Source organism: Oncorhynchus mykiss, chromosome 28 (assembly GCF_057628025.1).
Source record: "Oncorhynchus mykiss isolate SJ-2025 chromosome 28, ASM5762802v1, whole genome shotgun sequence".
Taxonomy (NCBI): domain Eukaryota; kingdom Metazoa; phylum Chordata; class Actinopteri; order Salmoniformes; family Salmonidae; genus Oncorhynchus; species Oncorhynchus mykiss.
Window position 1 is genome coordinate 33,638,589 of NC_143049.1, and position 21,412 is coordinate 33,660,000.

General features: G+C 37.7%; 3 protein-coding genes across 8 annotated transcripts in view; 1 reads left to right on the forward strand and 2 right to left on the reverse strand.

The window, feature by feature from the left end:
* Window positions 1-719: 719 nt before the first annotated feature.
* LOC110509016 (complement factor H-related protein 1) lies at window positions 720-6,377 on the reverse strand. 2 transcript variants are annotated; one of them, XM_036966228.2, is made up of 9 exons: window positions 6,137-6,377; window positions 5,679-5,870; window positions 5,280-5,456; window positions 3,547-3,612; window positions 2,225-2,395; window positions 1,936-2,109; window positions 1,564-1,728; window positions 1,358-1,380; window positions 720-1,170 (listed from the first exon to the last, which is right to left on the reverse strand). In XM_036966228.2, exons 1-8 carry the CDS (start codon window positions 6,195-6,197, stop codon window positions 1,364-1,366), a joined length of 1,023 nt encoding a protein of 340 aa, XP_036822123.2. In that variant the 5' UTR covers window positions 6,198-6,377; the 3' UTR covers window positions 720-1,170; window positions 1,358-1,363. The 2 variants fall into 2 exon arrangements, with proteins under 2 accessions (XP_036822123.2, XP_090081280.1); XM_090225154.1 differs by lacking the exons at window positions 720-1,170; window positions 1,358-1,380 and having other exon boundaries at window positions 1,510-1,728; window positions 6,137-6,342.
* A 1,922-nt stretch (window positions 6,378-8,299) lies between these two features.
* LOC110509015 (complement factor H-related protein 1) lies at window positions 8,300-14,921 on the reverse strand. 5 transcript variants are annotated; one of them, XM_036966231.2, is made up of 12 exons: window positions 14,657-14,921; window positions 13,789-13,980; window positions 12,940-13,119; window positions 12,463-12,642; window positions 12,303-12,338; window positions 11,791-11,940; window positions 10,502-10,567; window positions 9,808-9,978; window positions 9,519-9,692; window positions 9,147-9,311; window positions 8,942-8,963; window positions 8,300-8,754 (listed from the first exon to the last, which is right to left on the reverse strand). In XM_036966231.2, exons 1-11 carry the CDS (start codon window positions 14,715-14,717, stop codon window positions 8,953-8,955), a joined length of 1,386 nt encoding a protein of 461 aa, XP_036822126.2. In that variant the 5' UTR covers window positions 14,718-14,921; the 3' UTR covers window positions 8,300-8,754; window positions 8,942-8,952. The 5 variants fall into 5 exon arrangements, with proteins under 5 accessions (XP_036822126.2, XP_036822125.2, XP_090081279.1 ...); XM_036966230.2 differs by having other exon boundaries at window positions 13,789-14,001; window positions 14,657-14,870; XM_090225153.1 differs by having other exon boundaries at window positions 10,502-10,566; window positions 11,814-11,940; window positions 13,789-14,001; window positions 14,657-14,783.
* Window positions 14,922-17,973: 3,052 nt separating this feature from the next.
* The window catches only part of LOC110508224 (potassium channel subfamily T member 2), a 26,204-nt gene continuing 22,765 nt past the window's right edge, over window positions 17,974-21,412 (forward strand). The window contains 2 exon segments of the mRNA XM_090225637.1: window positions 17,974-17,983; window positions 19,153-19,252. Of these exon segments, the coding sequence (XP_090081763.1) occupies window positions 17,974-17,983; window positions 19,153-19,252 (110 nt within the window).

Below are 21,412 nucleotides of genomic sequence, written 5' to 3' on the forward strand. Positions count from 1 at the left end.
TTTTATTAACAATTTCTTTGAGGAAATGTCCATGATTAAGGTCCTGTGAAAAACTATGCATCCACACACAAATAATGTGGTGTTAAGATATGAACTAATCAATGGTTGACACCTGTGTAGTGCTGATAGAGAAATTTAAAGAGATATATACAGGCTATATACAGTAGAGAGGCTTTATACTGTAGAGAGGCTATATACAGTAGAGAGGCTATATACAGTAGAGAGGCTATATACAGTAGAGAGGCTATATACAGTAGAGAAGCTATATAGAGTAGAGAGGCTATATACAGTAGAGAAGCTATATAGAGTAGAGAGGCTATATACAGTAGAGAAGCTATATAGAGTAGAGAGGCTATATAGAGTAGAGAGGCTATATAGAGTAGAGAGGCTATATAGAGGCAATGGTTATTGGGGCTAATTGAGGTATTATGTACATGTCGGTGTGGTTAACGTGACTGTGTATACATGGTAAACAGAGAGTAGCAGCAGTGTAAACCTTCTTATATGGATTCCATATTGTCAGACTGTCTTCATTATACTATTCAAACTATTCAGATATGTTTAATAGGCATTTCTGTCTTCTGTTCTACTGAATATGCTTCTGGATAGTTAGTTGTTGGTTAGTGTCAACTGTTGATGTGTGTTGTGTTTGACACATTTGTTAGTGAATTGATTTGGTGTAAAACCAATAAAGGCATATAAAAGCACACACACACATGTCTAATTATATCTCTTTTATAGATCCAAGCCATGACATTTTCTACATGAATCCATGTCCATTGTATACTGTACATTCTATTGATTTGACTCCCATTGACTACCAGTAGTTTGCTGCTTTAAATGAATAGAGGATCAATATCAAATGTTTTGCTGATCAACTGTTTCATCAACCTTCCCATTATTATGTTCAACATGTATTTTTCATTTCTTTTGAATCATTCAGAATGACTGTCTGAATCTTGTCAGACAGCCTCCTATCCTAAGATGGTGGGCCTCCTTTCCTCTCTGCTCCCCTACTAACCCCCTGTGTTTTGAGACAGATTCCATATCATGAACCAAATGTAAAAGCAAATTTATCAAACACATCATGATCTTGATTGGTGGCCAACGTGGTCCTCTCTTCCAGGGGATTAGCTGCAGCTTTGGGTTTGTTGCATTGATTCACCAGGCCTGTGAAGAAAATACACAACCTTGTTGAAGTTACATAAGAGGAGAGAGACTCACCACAACTAATGTCAGTATTTATGGGACTGGCCTCACCATTTCTTGATTCTATTCATGTATATCTGACACTGACAAAACCTCCATTGAAGTTTGCTTCAGTTTAATACCTGTGCAGAGATCCATAAACACTTACCAAATATTAGTTTAGCTGGTAACCTAAATGGGATGACATTGTAGTTAATATTTAGTCTCTTATGAGGCTTACAGTAGCATATTCAGTAACTGGCATGTACAACTATTGTAACTTAAAGACAATATGTTTTCACACTTGACAAAAAACCTGTGTAGAATGTGTTTCAGTTGATTATATTCTCTATCCTACTGTTGCATTAGACTTACAACCGCTTGCAGTTAAATATCCTCCCTGACATTCAACATCTGCAACAAGACGACGACCAGTGTAATCCGTTTGTTTACAGTTCCATGTCTGACGTCCTTCCTTTACAAACATATCCTGTGTAAGATCCAGCCAATATTTAACCCTTTTTTCCAGTTTGCAGCCCACTTTGTAAAAAGAGAATGAATATATAAGTGTTAATGAAGGTTTATACATTGAGTTTGTGATAATATATTTTATAGGGACTCATTTACAGTCGACTTTAAACATAATAAACTAAACTAAATTATAAACAATTGATAAACAAAGAAAACATTGTGTTAAAATACTGTATATTCTGTTTTTTTGTGTTGTGTGTAGTTCATCATACATACATGTACATCTGCCAATTTCCCCTCGTCCATTCTGACATCGAACATCAGCAACAAAAGGTCGTTTCCAAGAATCAGTTACTTTACAGAGAAATGTCTGACTCTCTCCTTCCTTCACAAACATATCTTTTGTAAGATCCAGCATGTCAAAAGTCATTTTGTCAATGGTACAGGGAGCTGGTATATAAAGAGTTGATATAAGAGTGTTAACGAAGGTTGATATATTATGAGACAAGACAATTAGGTGTGTGATGGTATCTTGCTAATTTTAGCAAGTGATTAATTGACTTACCTTTACAAATGGGGAGCTCTGACCACGTTTGATCATTATGACACATCACTAGCTCTGGGCCCACAAGTTTATAATAGTTAATGCATGTGAAGGTCAGTGCCATTCGATTTCTGTCAGAGTCACTGATAAAATCCCCATTATCAACTGTTGGCTTCTCTCCACACCTATCAACTGAACAACACATACAGCTCTTCAGGATTACAAAAATAATGCTCATATTGTTCTGAGACATTTCAGGTCATAATCCAGGCCACTTCCAGTTGAAAGGAATTGTGGTAAAAAATGTACTTTAAGCATCCATGTATAATGCATTATGATTCAGCTATAATGCATTATAAGATGTGTCATTAGCATATTCGACCCCTGGATGTCTCTTTTAATCATGTCATAATTATCTGGACTAAATATCAGCCAGCTGAAAATTGCATATAGAGACATAACAGTCCCACCGTTACGCTGCCAGCGTGATTCAGGACTTCTAACCCCTTTTAAAACAAAGTGTATTTGAGCTACAGACTTCTGGGATGGACCATTGGATTTTTCTTCTGCTTCCATTGGTACCAACCTGTGTGATTAACGAGGGCGGAGCTAGAGTGGTGTCTGTGAGACAAGGGTGGATCCCAAAAGGGCCTTTTTTACAAAAACCTCTGTAGAGTCCGAATGGTTTGAGCTACAAACTATTAAAATCTATCTATGAACATGCACGTGTAACATGTTCTGCTTTATGACCTCACAAGCTACACAAGAGTCATTAGAAGATAAAGTGTTCTTCTACATAGAAGATCATAGAAAATCCCAGGACATAGTGTCTATAATACTGTAATAAGCTGACATAGTTTGTGTCACAATCTCCACACAGTTGTCACTCATTTTCTAATGAGCAAACATTTTCTGTACTACAGAGTTCAAATAAATTCATTTTTATCAGGTTTTCCTATGCGCACCTTATTGTTTTTTTTTACATTTGTTAATAAAACTAATGAATGCAAATGTTTATGTCAAATTATTTTGTGTTCTACTTGTAACCCTGGTTGTTCTAAAAATAAAATGGTAAAACACTTCACTGTGAGGTGAAATATAAGGGCTGGACTTGCAGATAAATGAAAGTCAGATAAATAAAAAGCCAATTTTTGCTTGGGTCTCAGTGCTGATGGGGTTAAAGTCTCGTTATAACACAATATAAAGGCTTGTTACAAATTATAAAGCATCACACTTGGAAGATTTAAGTAAGTGTTCCTGGACTAGCTTCTGTTTGGTTCACTAAATAAGATTATAATATTAAGTCTAATGCTGAAAAGCGGAAAACAGAAAGCTTGAATTACCAGGTAAAAATGGACCACCAGGTTGTGGTCTGGCAGAGGGTCTGACATTGGGTGAGGCCTCATCACCTGTTGGAGACAGTTACAGCAGATATCTGTAAAAATGAAGCTGCTATGAGACATTAGACATTGGAAACCACAAGACATAATAAATATATTGATTCTACAGCTGTTTTTTCCGTCATTTACTTTTTCTGCATTCATTTTTGGATTGAGGCCATGAAACTTAGGAGTCTGATCAATCTGTATCGTGGAAATGCAGCATTACAGCCTGATGAAATTTAAAGGCAATGTTCCTGCTTTAGCGAAGACTACATTCACGGTAAACTCTGCATATGTCGACTCAATCGGAAATTACCTTTCAATTTGTAACGTGCAGCTGGCCCCGAACAGATCGGCACGTTTTGCTCTTCATTGTAATCAGAGGGCTGATATCAATATTATACATGCCAGTCTCTATTGGTTAAGAGTTGAGGAAAGACTGACTGCATCACTTCTTCTTTTATTAAGAAACATTAAGGTGTTGAAAATCCCAAATTGTTTCCATAGTCAACGTACACACAGCTCTAACACACACACTTATACCACCAGGGGTATTTCACAGTCCCAAATCCAGAACAAATTCAAGAAAATGTACAGTATTATATAGAGCCCTTATTGCATGGAACCTCCTTCCTTCTCATATTGCTCAAATAAACAGAAAACCTGGTTTCAAAAAACAGATAAAGCAACACCTTGAGGCACAACTCCTATTTGACCCAGATAGTTTGTGTGTATGTATTGATATGTAGGCTACGTGTGCCTTTTTAAAACATTCATGTAGTTCTGTCCTTGAGCCGTTTTTGTCTATTGATGTTCTGTATCATGTCGTTCTGTATTATGTATCATGTTTTGTGTTGGACCCCAGGAAGAGTAGCTGCTGCTTTTACAACAACTAATGGGGATCCTAATAAAATACCAACAAAATAATTAATCAACTAATGGGGATCCTAATAAAATACCAACAAAATAATTAATCAACTAATGGGGATCCTAATAAAATACCAACAAAATAATTAATCAACTAATGGGGATCCTAATAAAATACCAACAAAATAATTACCAAAAACCTGTAACGTTTCAGCAATCCAGGTCTCTTACAAATAACATTGTAAATGTACACTATATATTTAATGAATTAACCTGTGTATTTAATTAATGAATTATACTGCTCCGTTTTCTACCAAGTTGGATCTCCTGCACCTGACTTCCCTGCCACCAGGACGCACCCTTACACTCTGTTCAATCAATATCAGGGAAATGCAGAGTTACAGCCTGATTGAAATGTAAAGGCAATGTTACATGCATTTGTCAGCTCAATCAGAAATCTGCTTTCCATTTGTAATGCGCAACATGTAACGCTTTAGCAATTTAGTACTGCTCTCTTCAGTGACACAAAAATACAGGACAGATGTCAAATGCAGAAATCAGTTGGATCTTAAAGGGATAGTGTGAGATTTTAAGCCCTGCTTCTATTTACCCAAATCAAGATGAAGTAATGGATAAAAATGTTATGTCTCTGTGCACAATATGAAGGAAGTTAGAGGTAGTTTTGCGAGCCAATGCTAACTAGCGTTAGCACAGTGACTGGAAGTCTAACGGAACGGATAGCATGCTCAAGTTCATCTCACTCAGGGTAAGCAGGAAAAGGGCTTATTTGCCCAAATCTGGCGCAATCCCTTTAAGTCAGTACTCACTGCATGTGGGGGCTGAGGTCCATTCTCCTAAAAGGCAGACTACATCTGCATTCCCTTCCATTATGTAGGATCTTTTACATTTATACACCACTTTTGATCCATTACTAAAGTTGTTTTGATATTGTTGAACAACGGTTGCATGGTTCACTTGAGGAGGTGCATCACAAGAACGACTGGCTGTGAAGATACAGTACAAACAATGATTAGTAAAGAAATAAAGGACAACGAAGTACAAGAGATGATAGTACTGAACGTTGTTCACAACACAAGTGTATCATATGTCCTGTCACACCAACATCCCCTCTTTCCTGTACCGAAAGGGATAGTTTTCGGAGTTTTTACACCACTCTTACATAAGCCTCTTTGCTATAGATCAAGGTTAGAGCAGACAGTACTTACCCGTACACAGAGGAGTATCAGACCATCTACCATTCTCACATGTAATCATCCCCCACCAGCCTTCCATTGGTGTTTTCAGACCTTTATCACAGGCATAAGTCAAAGTCATGCCATCCTGGTACATGTTCTGCTCCGGGTCAACAAAGCCATTGTCCAGTTGGGGTCTTTGGCAGCCTTTTCCAGATTCTTGAGCTGGAAAATGACAGAAAATACATTTATTGTTATGCATCATCTGTCTGCACAATGACCTTTGTTCAACAAATACAGTGTATCTTGGATAAGGAATGTATAGATGAGTGTTTCTGCCCTGTACTAGGCCTTTTTATTAGTTACACGTTACACCACATATAGGCACTGCCGTAAGAAAAACATCCGTGCTCACAATTGCTTGAATGTGTAAAGAATACTAAACGCAATCTTCATTGAATGAATAGTTAGTGTTTATCAAAATGTCTTACCTTTAACACCGTAGGACCAGATGTGTAGTACAATAATGACAGACAGTGGTATTTCCTTCATTCTCTGTCCTCTGGTGTTACATGTACACTGAGAAATGAATTAACTGGAGTCTGAGTCTGAGTTGGGGATTTTTAAATTCAACCAAGGTAATTATTGTCAGGGGTGGATCTTAAACTTGTGCCTTTGGGCAGCACTGTGGAAAAATACAAGATGTCGCAATTAACAAAGGCTTTATTTACTGTGGAAAAAAAGTGAATGAATTAACATTTAATTATTGTCATTGTTCATATAATGAACTAAGGATTGTTTAAATCTGAAATTATGTGTTTAATTATTTTGGGCCAACCACTAGTTCCAAATATTTCTTATGTTCTGTAAATGTCTCACCAAAGTTATTAGTATTTGATCATTTTGAGACTGTTTCAGATGCATCCATGTTGAGAAATGTAAATGACTGATATCATTCAAGGAGACATGTTGATCTTTTGTTAACAATTTCTTTGAGGAAATGTCCATGATTAAGGTCCTGTGAAAAACTATGCATCCACACACAAATAATGTGGTGTTAAGATATGAACTAATCAATGGTTGACACCTGTGTAGTGCTGATGGAGAAATTTGATTTAAAGAGATATATACAGGCTATATAGAGGAGAGAGGCTATATACAGTAGAGAGGCTTTATACAGTAGAGAGGCTATATACAGTAGAGAGGCTATATACAGTAGTGAGGCTATATACAGTAGAGAGGCTATATACAGTAGAGAGGCTATATACAGTAGAGAGGCTATATACAGTAGAGAGGCTATATACAGTAGAGAGGCTATATACAGTAGAGAGGCTATATAGAGTAGAGAGGCTATATACAGTAGAGAGGCTATATACAGTAGAGAAGCTATATAGAGTAGAGAGGCTATATACAGTAGAGAGGCTATATACAGTAGAGAGGCTATATACAGTAGAGAGGCTATATACAGTAGTGAGGCTATATACAGTAGAGAGGCTATATACAGTAGTGAGGCTATATAGAGTAGAGAGGCTATATACAGTAGAGAGGCTATATACAGTAGAGAAGCTATATACAGTAGAGAGGCTATATACAGTAGAGAAGCTATATAGAGTAGAGAGGCTATATACAGTAGAGAGGCTATATACAGTAGTGAGGCTATATACAGTAGTGAGGCTATATACAGTAGTGAGGCTATATAGAGTAGAGAGGCTATATACAGTAGAGAGGCTATATACAGTAGAGAAGCTATATACAGTAGAGAGGCTATATACAGTAGAGAGGCTATATACAGTAGAGAAGCTATATAGAGTAGAGAGGCTATATACAGTAGAGAGGCTATATAGAGTAGAGAGGCTATATACAGTAGAGAAGCTATATACAGTAGAGAGGCTATATACAGTAGAGAGGCTATATACAGTAGAGAAGCTATATACAGTAGAGAGGCTATATACAGTAGAGAGGCTATATACAGTAGAGAAGCTATATAGAGTAGAGAGGCTATATACAGTAGAGAGGCTATATACAGTAGTGAGGCTATATACAGTAGAGAGGCTATATACAGTAGAGAAGCTATATAGAGTAGAGAGGCTATATACAGTAGAGAGGCTATAACAGTAGAGAAGCTATATAGAGTAGAGAGGCTATATACAGTAGAGAGGCTATATACAGTAGAGAAGCTATATAGAGTAGAGAGGCTATATACAGTAGAGAGGCTATATACAGTAGAGAAGCTATATACAGTAGAGAGGCTATATACAGTAGAGAGGCTATATACAGTAGAGAGGCTATGTACAGTAGAGAAGCTATATAGAGTAGAGAGGCTATATAGAGGCAACGGTTATTGGGGCTAATTGAGGTATTATGTACATGTAGGTGTGGTTAACGTGACTGTGTATACATGGTAAACAGAGAGTAGCAGCAGTGTAAACCTTCTTATATGGATTCCATATTGTCACACTGTCTTCATTATACTATTCAAACTATTCAGATATGTTTAATAGGCATTTCTGTCTTCTGTTCTACTGAATATGCTTCTGGATAGTTAGTTGTTGGTTAGTGTCAACTGTTGATGTGTGTTGTGTTTGACACATTTGTTAGTGAATTGATTTGGTGTAAAACCAATAAAGGCATATAAAAGCACACACACACACATGTCTAATTATATCTCTTTTATAGATCCAAGCCATGACATTTTCTACATGAATCCATGTCCATTGTATACTGTACATTCTATTGATTTGACTGCCATTGACTACCAGTAGTTTGCTGCTTTAAATGAATAGAGGATCAATATCAAATGTTTTGCTGATCAACTGTTTCATCAACCTTCCCATTATTATGTTCAACATGTATTTTTCATTTCTTTTGAATCATTCAGAATGACTGTCTGAATCTTGTCAGACAGCCTCCTATCCTAAGATGGTGGGCCTCCTTTCCTCTCTGCTCCCCTACTAACCCCCTGTGTTATGAGACAGATTCCATATCATGAACCAAATGTAAAAGCACATTTATCAAACACATCATGATCTTGATTGGTGGCCAACGTGGGAAGTCCTCTCTTCCAGGGGATTTGCTGCAGCTTTGGGTTTGTTGCATTGATTCACCAGGCCTGTGAAGAGAATACACAACCTTGTTGAAGTTACATAAGAGGAGAGAGACTCACCACAACTAATGTCAGTATTTATGGGACTGGCCTCACCATTTCTTGATTCTATTCATGTATATCTGACACTGACAAAACCTCCATTGAAGTTTGCTTGAGTTTAATACCTGTGCAGAGATCCATAAACACTTACCAAATATTAGTTTAGCTGTAACCTAAATGGGATGACATTGTAGTTAATATTTAGTCTCTTATGAGGCTTACAGTAGCATTTTCAGTAACTGGCATGTACAACTATTGTAACTTAAAGACAATATGATTTCACACTTGACAAAAAACCTGTGTAGAATGTGTTTCAGTTGATTATATTCTCTATCCTACTGTTGCATTAGACTTACAACCGCTTGCAGTTAAATATCCTCCCTGACATTCAACATCTGCAACAAGACGACGACCAGTGTAATCCGTTTGTTTACAGTTCCATGTCTGACGTCCTTCCTTTACAAACATATCCTGTGTAAGATCCAGCCAATATTTAACCCTTTTTTCCAGTTTGCAGCCCACTTTGTAAAAAGAGAATGAATATATAAGTGTTAATGAAGGTTTATACATTGAGTTTGTGATAATATATTTTATAGGGACTCATTTACAGTCGACTTTAAACATAATAAACTAAACTAAATTATAAACAATTGATAAACAAAGAAAACATTGTGTTAAAATACTGTATATTCTGTTTTTTTGTGTTGTGTGTAGTTCATCATACATACATGTACATCTGCCAATTTCCCCTCGTCCATTCTGACATCGAACATCAGCAACAAAAGGTTGTTTCCAAGAATCAGTTACTTTACAGAGAAATGTCTGACTCTCTCCTTCCTTCACAAACATATCTTTTGTAAGATCCAGCATGTCAAATGTCATTTTGTCAATGGTACAGGGAGCTGGTATATAAAGAGTTGATATAAGAGTGTTAACGAAGGTTGATATATTATGAGACAAGACAATTAGGTGTGTGATGGTATCTTGCTAATTTTAGCAAGTGATTAATTGACTTACCTTTACAAATGGGGAGCTCTGACCACGTTTGATCATTATGACACATCACTTGCTCTGGGCCCACAAGTTTATAATAGTTAATGCATGTGAAGGTCAGTGCCATTCGATTTCTGTCAGAGTCACTGATAAAATCCCCATTATCAACTGTTGGCTTCTCTCCACACCTATCAACTGAACAACACATACAGCTCTTCAGGATTACAAAAATAATGCTCATATTGTTCTGAGACATTTCAGGTCATAATCCAGGCCACTTCCAGGTGAAAGGAATTGTGGTAAAAATGTACTTTAAGCATCCATGTATAATGCATTATGATGCAGCTATAATGCATTATAAGATGTGTCATTAGCATATTCGACCCCTGGATGTCCCCTGGATTTTGTGTTCTACTTGTAACCCTGGTTGTTCTAAAAATAAAATGGTAAAACACTTCACTGTGAGGTGAAATATAAGGGCTGGACATGCAGATAAATGAAAGTCAGATAAATAAAAAGCCAATTTTTGCTGGGGTCTCAGCACCGATGGGGTTAAAGTCTCGTTATAACACAATATAAAGGCTTGTTACAAATTATAAAGCATCACACTTGGACAATTTAAGTTGGTGTTCCTGGACTAGCTTCTGTTTGGTTCACTAAATAAGATTATAATATTAAGTCTAATGCTGAAAAGTGGAAAACAGAAAGGTTGAATTACCAGGTAAAAATGGACCACCAGGTTGTGGTCTGGCAGAGGGTCTGACATTGAGTGAGGCCTCATCACCTGTTGGAGACAGTTACAGCAGATATCTGTAAAAATGAAGCTGCTATGAGACATTAGACATTGGAAACCACAAGACATAATAAATATATTGATTCTACAGCTGTTTTTTCCGTCCTTTACTTTTCCTGCATTAGTTTTTGGATTGAGGCCATGAAACTTAGGAGTCTGATCAATCTGTATCGTGGAAATGCAGCATTACAGCCTGATGAAATTTAAAGGCTATGTTCCTGTTTTAGCGAAGACTACATTCACGGTAAACTCTGCATATGTCGACTCAATCGGAAATTACCTTTAAATTTGTAACGTGCAGCTGGCCACGAACCGATCGGCACGTTTTGCTCTTCATTGTAATCAGAGGGCTGATATCAATATTATACATGCCAGTCTCTATTGGCTGAGAGTTGAGGAAAGACTGACTGCATCACTTCTTCTTTTATTAAGAAACATTAAGGTGTTGAAAATCCCTAATTGTTTCCATAGTCAACGTACACACAACTCTTACACACACACTTATACCACCAGGGGTATTTCACAGTCCCAAATCCAGAACAAATTCAACAAAATGTACAGTATTATATAGAGCCCTTATTGCATGGAACCTCCTTCCTTCTCATATTGCTCAAATAAACAGCAAACCTGGTTTCAAAAAACAGATAAAGCAACACCTCGAGGCACAACGCCTATTTGACCCAGATAGTTTGTGTGTATGTATTGATATGTAGGCTACGTCTGCCTTTTTAAAACATTCATGTAGTTCTGTCCTTGAGCCGTTTTTGTCTATTGATGTTCTGTATCATGTCGTTCTGTATTATGTATCATGTTTTGTGTTGGATCCCAGGAAGAGTAGCTGCTGCTTTTACAACAACTAATGGGGATCCTAATAAAATACCAACAAAATAATTAATCAACTAATGGGGATCCAAATAAAATACCAACAAAATAATTAATCAACTAATGGGGATCCTAATAAAATACCAACAAAATAATTACCAAAAACCTGTAACGTTTCAGCGATCCAGGTCTCTTACAAATAACATTGTAAATTCACACTATGTATTTAATTAATTAAGCTGCTAAGACTTAGTTACAGCAGAATATTGTGGCATTACGGCAAAAGGTCTAATCAATGCCAGGTTTGTTACAATATTTATGACTGGCTGAACTAAACTGAGGAAGGAATTAGGATATTTTTTTATGGAATTTCTCATTTGGATTCAGATTACCGCTAGATGTGCTGTGGCCCCCTCCGCTAGATGTGCTGTGGCCCCCTCCGCTAGATGTGCTGTGGCCCCCTCCGCTAGATGTGCGGTGGTCCCCTCCGCTAGATGTGCCGCCATTTCCTCTGTCACTCGAAGTACTGCTGCCTCCATCACCTGTTCCACACATGACATGATTAATAACAATAATATTACATGATTAATAACAATAATATTACATGATTAATAACATTAGCTTGAAGGCTGTTCCTACAAACTATACAGTTTTGGCCTCAACTGATGTCAATGACCCAATGTTCATAGATTCATCAGTCTGGGGTGTTTAAGGAATATCAGGGGGCACAATTTGTGCAATGTAAAACATCTTATAGAAATGTCACTCACAAAACAAGAAACCCGCAGGTTTGTTTAGCTCGTTTGGCCAGTTACATTGTTCAATATTGCTATTGCCAGTTTATTGCCATTTGGGTAAACAAAGCTGTTCTTGCCTAAGATACAAAATGACTGGTCACTTTTACCTGTGCTGGCCCTCTCTGTGGGGGATGGAGTTTGAACTATTGAGAGGGAGGCAGGAAACAAATATCAATGATTTATTCAGAAGAGTTCAGAAGATAAAACAACCAAGGAAACAGGAGTCACACTATAAAATGATGTCTCTAATGTCAGGACTTCACTTACTGCATTTGGGACTTATGGTCCAATCTCCAGATTGGCAAACGCTTGAGTCAGTTCCTTCATAAGTATATGAATCCCGACATTTATAATTTATCTTAGAGCCTTCTTGAAACTTCTCCTGATATTCATGAGTGATAACTGCATTGGTCACAAGAGGAGGTTGTCCACACGAGACCTCTTGTTCTGTAAAGAACCAAGACAGTGGAAACACAGACACTAATACATGTTGCTATGTACAGCGTCTTTCCCATGCGGAACACTGACACGTGCTGCTTTGACTGACAGTCACTGAATGTTTAACAACATGAAGGAGAATACAGTGACTAAATGCCACCCTCTGTGGTGAAAGATGTGTAAAAATACAGAATGTAATGTTGAATTAAATGGCATCAAAAAGTCCTCGTTATGCCATCGTTATCCTATCACATGGTAGAGTAAAACAAGGGTTTTATACAGAGACAACTCTGAGAACACACTCACCTTCACAAAGTGGTAATTTTGTCCAAGTCCCATTCTCACACTTAGCTGTGATAGGGCCCTCAATTTCATATGTTCCATCACATTCAAACCGAACTACTTTTCCATTGGGATACCATCCTTTCACCCCAGGGGTTTTCACTTTAGCATTAGGGTTATCTGGAGCAATGCAGTCGTTCTCATCTGAATAACAAAAACAAAAAACTATAAACATCTTATTGAATGAGGGTGAAAAGCTAGAGTGATTTTTGAACCAAACAGCATGTCTGTATTTATCTTAAGGTAGACAAAGTAGATGGACTAGTCTATTATCTGTGCCATAAAGATGTATAGACCTTTTCCACTGTCAGGTTTTACCCCGGTGCTTGACCCAAAGTCTCAGGATTTAGTGTTTACAAAGCTGAAGCCTAAGGGCGGCCCAGATGGCCATATACACTAAATCAGGGCTGCCAAAGGACAACTGGGGACTTGGGGCAGGGTTTGGATACGTATTGTGATAGCATGTGATGTAGTTGGGAGAGTCCCTTTCAGGAGAGTTCTTGATAGTACTAGTGACCTAGTGCAATTAGGCTGTTGTACAAGAAGTTCCCTACACATTATGAAAAGAAAGCTTAAACAAAGTCATCAACAGTGTTTCCATCTTCACCTGAACAGAAAACGTGTTAATAAGCAATACAAGATTGTTGGTGACTTCCCAGTACAACATGCAGGTATTAACAGTGAGCAGTACACACTGTACTCTATGAGGACAGCAGGAACTCTAAAAGTCTACCTAAATCTCTAACACCAAATGTTCTCATAATTCATTCATGATACATTTTTTTTTTTTTAAAGAATGCTCAAATCACTTACCTATGCACTGAGGTGTGTTGGACCATTTTCTGTTCTCACACTTAACCATCGCCCACCACCCCTCAACCGCAGGTTTCCAACCTTTATCGCAGGCATAGTAAAGTTCCGTGCCGTGCCGGTACGTCTCTTCATCCGAGCCAAAATAACCTTGTTTCAGTTTTAGTTTCTGGCAGCTTTGTTTGGAATCTTGCGCTGAAATGGAGTAACCTTGGCCTAATTATCACAGGAACAGTAAAGCGGATAACAACCATTTCAGATGACTTTATTGCCGTTTGAATTGTGGTGTTGTGATGCATAAATACATCACAATCCAAAAGTGTACGACTTTTCAAAAACCTACTGCAGACGAGTTCATCAGAAAGGGACACTTTTGTATTGTGAATTGTATTTCAGTGTTTGTAAGGTGTTTTAGACATCATTTCAGAACTGTGAACTGTGAACTGTGAACTGTGCCCTATGGTGATAGTGACCAAACACAACATGACAATCAAATACCCAAGTAAGCAAAACACATATCCAAAATCTGTCTTGGGGATTCGACCACAACCAAGGTGGGAGAAAACGTTATGTTCAGTTGCATGTTGAATGAAACATCCCTTTAACAATTCCACTGCTTGTGAAATGACCCTGAACATCCATCATCACCAATGAAAGGCCTTTACCCTGTAATGATCACATGTAATGGAATGGCAGTAAAGATGCCATCCACTTAGAAATGTATGAAATGTGAGGCTCACATCTGTAATAGCCCATAGACAACGTGGGAGCATAAGGTCCACTTGGTTATTTTAATCAAAATTGCCAACAAAATGAAATCAACTTTTTGTAAAATGAGAAGTGAACAATGCCACGTAACAGAAGCTCTTACCGTGTACTGTGCCGAGACACCAAATCAATAGAACAAAAAACAAACATTTTGGTTCACCCATTTCCCTACAAAATAGATAACCCCATGCGACTCTGACAAATGCTTACTGCCGAATAAAGTCAACTGGATTTCACAAATAGCTTAGGTCAGCTGTGTGCAAGTTAATCATTGCCTAGGGCAGTTCCAAACTCTAGAGTTTTCAAATAGGCTATGTACTTTTTGGTGCATCTGACTGTGTTTGTTTTGAACAGTAAGGGGTGTAACTGACTTCAATTGAACTGTCTTATAAATAATGCTTCATTATGTGTGAATAAAGATGACTGTTTAGAACTCAGAGATGTCAATAAAGTTGACTGTTTTGAACTCAGAGATGTCAATAAAGCTAACTGTTTTGAACTCAGAGATGTGAATAAAGCTGACTGTTTTGAACACAGAGATGTCAATAAAGCTGACTGTTTTGAACTCAGAGATGTGAAGAAAGCTGACTGTTTTGAACACAGAGATGTCAATAAAGCTGACTGTTTTGAACTCAGAGATGTGAAGAAAGCTGACTGTTTTGAACACAGAGATGTCAATAAAGCTGACTGTTTTGAACTCAGAGATGTGAAGAAAGCTGACTGTTTTGAACACAGAGATGTCAATAAAGCTGACTGTTTTGAACTCAGAGATGTGAAGAAAGCTGACTGTTTTGAACACAGAGATGTCAATAAAGCTGACTGTTTTGAACTCAGAGATGTGAAGAAAGCTGGCTGTTTTGAACACAGAGATGTGTGTCAAACAGATGTATTCGAGCCTGTCTTATGTAAAGTGTTGGAGAAAGTCCTAGCAGAACAGATAATGTCATATCTGGATAAGCATCAGTACTTGCACCAGGAACAATTTGGATTCAGACCAACATACTCCACTGAAACAGCAAGCTGTGTCCTACTGCAGAACATCAAGAAATCACTGGATGAGGGAAATGTGGTCGGGGCAGTCTTCCTTGACCTGAAAAAGGACTTTGACATAATAAATCACAGGGTACTGCTCTCCAAACTCCATACGTTCAATTTATCAGACAAAGCCATTAGCTGGTTTGGTTTACATCTTGGAAAACCGTGGACAATGTGTGGTCATCAATAACACTAAATCCACATTTCATGGGACACCAGAGGAAACTGCAGGGTCCCTCTATGAAAAACCTCTATAGGAGCTCCTTCTCATATAGAGGAGCACATTCATGGAACACTTTATCAGAAGAACATTAACTGCTGAAACTGGTTAATACATTCAGAAGAAACACCAAAAACCGGTTGCTATAGCAATCACAATCATGAACTGCTGCGTGTAACTCTATGTTGTAAATATTAGGGATACATACAGTATGAGATTTGATTTTGTGCATATAATTGTGATAATGTACCGATCTGTGATTTTATGTGATTTGTCATTGATTATGTATTTATTTATGTCCCTTTGTGTCAATTAGAACCCAAGGGGACAGGTGTTGAAAATGACCATGTGCTAGAAACGACTGTTTGTTCCATGTGTTAGTGTGTTTGTTTGTATTTATCCAAGTGGAGGCTGCTGGGGGGGAGGACGGCTCTTAATAATGGCTGGAATGGAGTGAATGGAATGGCATCAAACACATGTTTTCGATACCATTCTATTCAGTCTATTTCTGGACATTATTATGAACCGTCCTCCCCCCAGCAGCCTCCACTGATCCAAATCAACCAAATAATAATGTAGTGCCTTCAGAAAGTATTCACACCCCTTGACTTTTTCCACATTTTGATTCAAATGGATTTAATTGTCTTTTTTTGTGTGTGTCAACGATCTACGCAAAATACTTTGTAATGTCAAAGTGGAAGTAAAATTTGAACAATTGTAAAACATTTCTGAAAAATAAAACACTAATATACTGTATCGTGATTAGATAAGTATTCACCCCCCTGAGTCAATACACGTTAGAATCCCCTTTGGCAGCGATTACAGCTGCGAGTCTTTCTGGGTAAGCCTCTAAAGGCATTATAGACCTGGATTGTGTAACATTTGCCCATTATTCATTTCAAAATTCTTCCATGTGTTGTATTGGATTTGCCCCAAACATAACACTTTGTATTCAGGACAAAAAGTGAATTGCTTTGTCACATTTTTTGCAATATTACTTTAGTGCCTTGTTGCAAACAGGGTGCATGTTTTGGAATATTTGTATTCTGTACAGGATTCCTTCTTTTTACTCTGTCAATTAGGTTATTATTGTGGAGTAACTACAATGTTGTTAATCCATCCTCAACTTTCTACATTCACAGCCATTAAACTCTGTAACTGTTTTAACTGGTATCCTTCCTCTCCGGCAACTAAGTTAGGTAGGACGCCTGTATCTTTGTAGAGACTGGGTGTATTGATACACCATCCAAAGTGTAATTAATAACTTCATCACGCTCAAAGGGATATTCAATGTCTGCTTTTTTTTTACCCATCTACCAATAGGTTCCCTTCCTTGTGAGGCACTGGAAAACCTTCCTGGTCTTTGTGGTTGAATCTGTGTTTGAAATTCACTGCTCAACTGAGGGACCAGATAATTGTATGTGTGGAGTACAGAGATGAGGTAGTCATTCAAAATCTTGTAAAACACAATTATTGCAGACAGAGTCAGTCCATGCAACTTATTATGTGACTTTTCTAAGCAAATTATTACTCCTGAACTTATTTAGGCTTGCCATAACAGAGGTTGAATACTTGTTGACTCGAGACATTTCAGCTTTTCCTTTTTTATTAATTTGTCAAAAGAAATGTATCCAATTAAATCCATATTAAATGCAGGCTTAAACACACAAAAATGTGGGAAAAGTCAAGGGGTGTGAATACTTTCTGAAGGCACTGTATATATTGAAATCATCATTAATCATCATCACCAATGAACCAATGACTCCAGTGACTGCAATGTGCGCTTCAGATGTTGCGGACACTGATACCCACGCAAAGCGTCTCAAGACGTTATAGAATGATGCAATTGGACTTTGGGTGTAGTCGCACATGCACGGCCAAGGATGCTCAAAAATGGGACGATTTTGAATAATTAGCCTATAGCTGCTTCCTTGTTTTCCAAATAATGTAACATCATTTGTGTGATGTATGCAGTCTTTTCGAGCGTTTGGAGTGAGAAGACACACCTTTTGTGCACTCGGAGTACAACAATTGTTCTAAAATACAGTCATAAAAGTGTACATTTCAGATTTGGAGAACTATGGTTGATTTGGAGAGCGAAGTACCCCCTCTTCCCCCGAAGTATAGATTCAGAGACTTACTCCTCGGGGACCAGAACTTACAAAATGATGAGAGGTAGGTTCAGTTTGTTTGACATCATGTTAACTACAATTATTTTTAAAAATGACGTGGTTAAACATTGTTGTAGCTAGTAGAAAATGTAAGGTTCGTGGAATAAAAAATTAAAAAACATTTTTACTTTTTCAATACAATAGTAGATTTTGTGTTTTTCAAAGTGCAGTTGGAGAGGGGAAGAGAATGACTATGCTAGTGGTGCACCCCTTAGAACAAATGTATCTGTGGGGGTTACATTTGTATAAAGACCTAGAGTGTCATGGTGCTGGCATAAGAAGGGAATGAGACTATGATCGGCATACAGCAGTAGTTGATAGTCCAGGGTCAAAGTTTATTTAGAGTTTGTACCTGTGGAATCTTTGCACTTGTGTAGCCCTTTCTTGTCATGTGTGTAATGTTATTCATAATTGAATCATTAATAAACATTATTTGTTTTAAACCGCAGAAAATCTGGTGTTTCTATATCAAATGGTTTTGTTATATTTCAGTCTTTTGCGATCTATATAAAGTGTAATATTGGGATGCAAACTCAAAACTGAATACATTTAAACTCTATATCTGACATGGTACATGTGTCTTATTTTTTGTAAGCCCATAACCATGTGTGTGAGGTGTATACTTTTGTTTCCAAGGTAGATTTGTTTAAGACCACCAAGAATCACTCTGTGTGATCCTGATTTAATTTAATGTTAATACTGCAGTAAAATGTTAATACTTCAGTAAAATGTTAACACTGCAGTAAAATGTTAATACCCAGCCATGCTCCAAAACTTTGTAAATATGACATTATTCATTTTATTTACAGAAACAATTTATATCTATTGTTTCCCCAAGGGTGCAAGTAGAATTTTACGCCAAATGAAAGTACTTTCAAAGAGATACTTAAACTGTTCTTCATCAAAAACCAAAGATCAAGTAAGTCATCTTTTTTTAAACGTGTAACGTTAGTCACAGTCGAACTACGCTATAATCTGTGCCTAAATCTTATTTGTACTTTTTTTAAGAGGGAAAAATACACCTTTTGCATCAGTAACAAATAGCATTGGTTATAACTGTTGAACCTGTTATAACTAAGGGACCCAGATGTTCTCCTGGTCAAGTCACATGGTGAGGAAGTGCTCCTGACCCTAAGTACGACATTATAACCTCTCTGTCTCTCTGTCTCCCAGGCCTGAGAAGACGAGTGTTCGACTTCTCCATGAAGGTCCTGAGCTGTATCCTATACATGTGTCGTGTGTTGACAGACGACCCATCCATAGGACATGGCTGGTAAGGACATTCATTCCATGTGTCGTAGGTGCATTTACATACCACGTGGAGTTCAATGAATTGTCACAGAAATGTAGCTTTTTATAACTCCAATAGAAGAAAAAAGGGATAACTCGAAGAGAATGTAGAAGTATCAGTCATTAGCAGTACTAAACCATGCCACGTCAATTCTCAAAGACAATGATTCTAACACTTATATTTCTATGCCTGGAAACAGAGGTAGTGAATGCACTGAACATGTTGAAAATGTTAGAATCCACTGTCAGTCAAGGACATCATAACCATGTCTGTGTGGTGATGTGGGAAAGAAAACACTGTTGCATCTAGTGGCTGACTGTGGGTGTGCTCTTGACTTTTAGTCAGTGTAGCTTTAGTTGGGTTACTTATTTAAGCTTTGTAAAAACTCTCGTGCAATAAAGTCATCTCATCTGGAAACATAAACGAATAAGAGTCGGGTCGTTGTGTACTTTAGTAAGTTGTGATAAAAGGATCATATTTGTATATACTGTCAGTTTACTCGCAGTCGTCCACCAGTCTTATTTCTATTTCTCGTGTGTTACTGTTCTACTTGACTTTTTTACATGTATTTTTTTTATAGTACTACTGATATTGATTACTGCATTGTTTGGAAAGAGTGAGCAACAAAGGCATTTCACTGTACTTGTGCATGTGACAATAAAAACATGACTGTAGAATGTATTTTTATTCAAAAGTATTCTGCACAGTTAGACATTGTTGTTCATTAATTATTTTCCTTACAGCTGGGGATGCCCCAATCAAACGTACATATTTTAAAAGATTGACTGGTTAGTGTTTAATCTACCCTCATCTAATCAATTGTTAAATAAAAGCTAAAGAGAAGGTCCTCTGTAAACTCAGTTGGTAGTGCAAGGTGCTTGCAATGCCACAAAAGTGGGTTTGATTCCCGGGACCACCCATATGTAAGATTGGAGATGGGATTACAAATACAAATATAGGACAAAACACACATCATGACCAGAGAGACACCACACTACTACATAAAGAGAGACACCACACTACTACATAAAGAGAGACACCACAACACTACATAAAGAGAGACACCACAACACTACATAAAGAGAGACACCACACTACTACATAAAGAGAGACACCACAACACTACATAAAGAGAGACACCACAACACTACATAAAGAGAGACACCACACTACTACATAAAGAGAGACACCACAACACTACATAAAGAGAGACACCACACTACTACATAAAGAGAGACACCACACTACTACATAAAGAGAGACACCACACTACTACATAAAGAGAGACACCACAACACTACATAAAGTGAGACACCACACTACTACATAAAGAGAGACACCACACTACTACATAAAGAGAGACAACACACTACTACATAAAGAGAGACACCACAACACTACATAAAGAGAGACACCACAACACTACATAAAGAGAGACACCACAACACTACATAAAGAGAGACACCACACTACTACATAAAGAGAGACACCACAACACTACATAAAGAGAGACACCACAACACTACATAAAGAGAGACACCACAACACTACATAAAGAGAGACACCACAACACTACATAAAGAGAGACACCACAACACTACATAAAGAGAGACACTACAACACTACATAAAGAGAGACCTAAGACAATTACACAGCATGGCAGCAACACATGACTTCAACATGGTAACAACACAACATGGCAGCAGCACAACATGGTAGCAGCATAAAACATGGTACAAACATTATTGAGCACAGACAACAGCACAAAGGGCAAGAAGGCAAAGACAACAATACATCACACAAAGCAGCCACAACTGTCAGTAAGAGTGTCCATGATTGAGTCTTTGAATGAAGAGACTTTTCTAAGGTATAATGCTAGAACAATGTTGCTGTTGCTGTTGCTTTTCAGTGTGGTAATAGTGTCTTGTTACTCTTTGAGGTCTACTGTAGTGCCTGACACCTGTGGAAGTCTGTCTGTCTGTCCTTCTGTCAGTCTATCTATCTGTCTGTCCTTCTGTCTGTCTGTCCTTCCTGTCTGCCTTCATTCCTGTCTGCCTGTCATCCTTCCTGTAGACAGTCAGTCAATAGGCCAGATGGTAGTGAAATGAAAGGGTGGCAATTAGTCATGTTATCTAAGACACT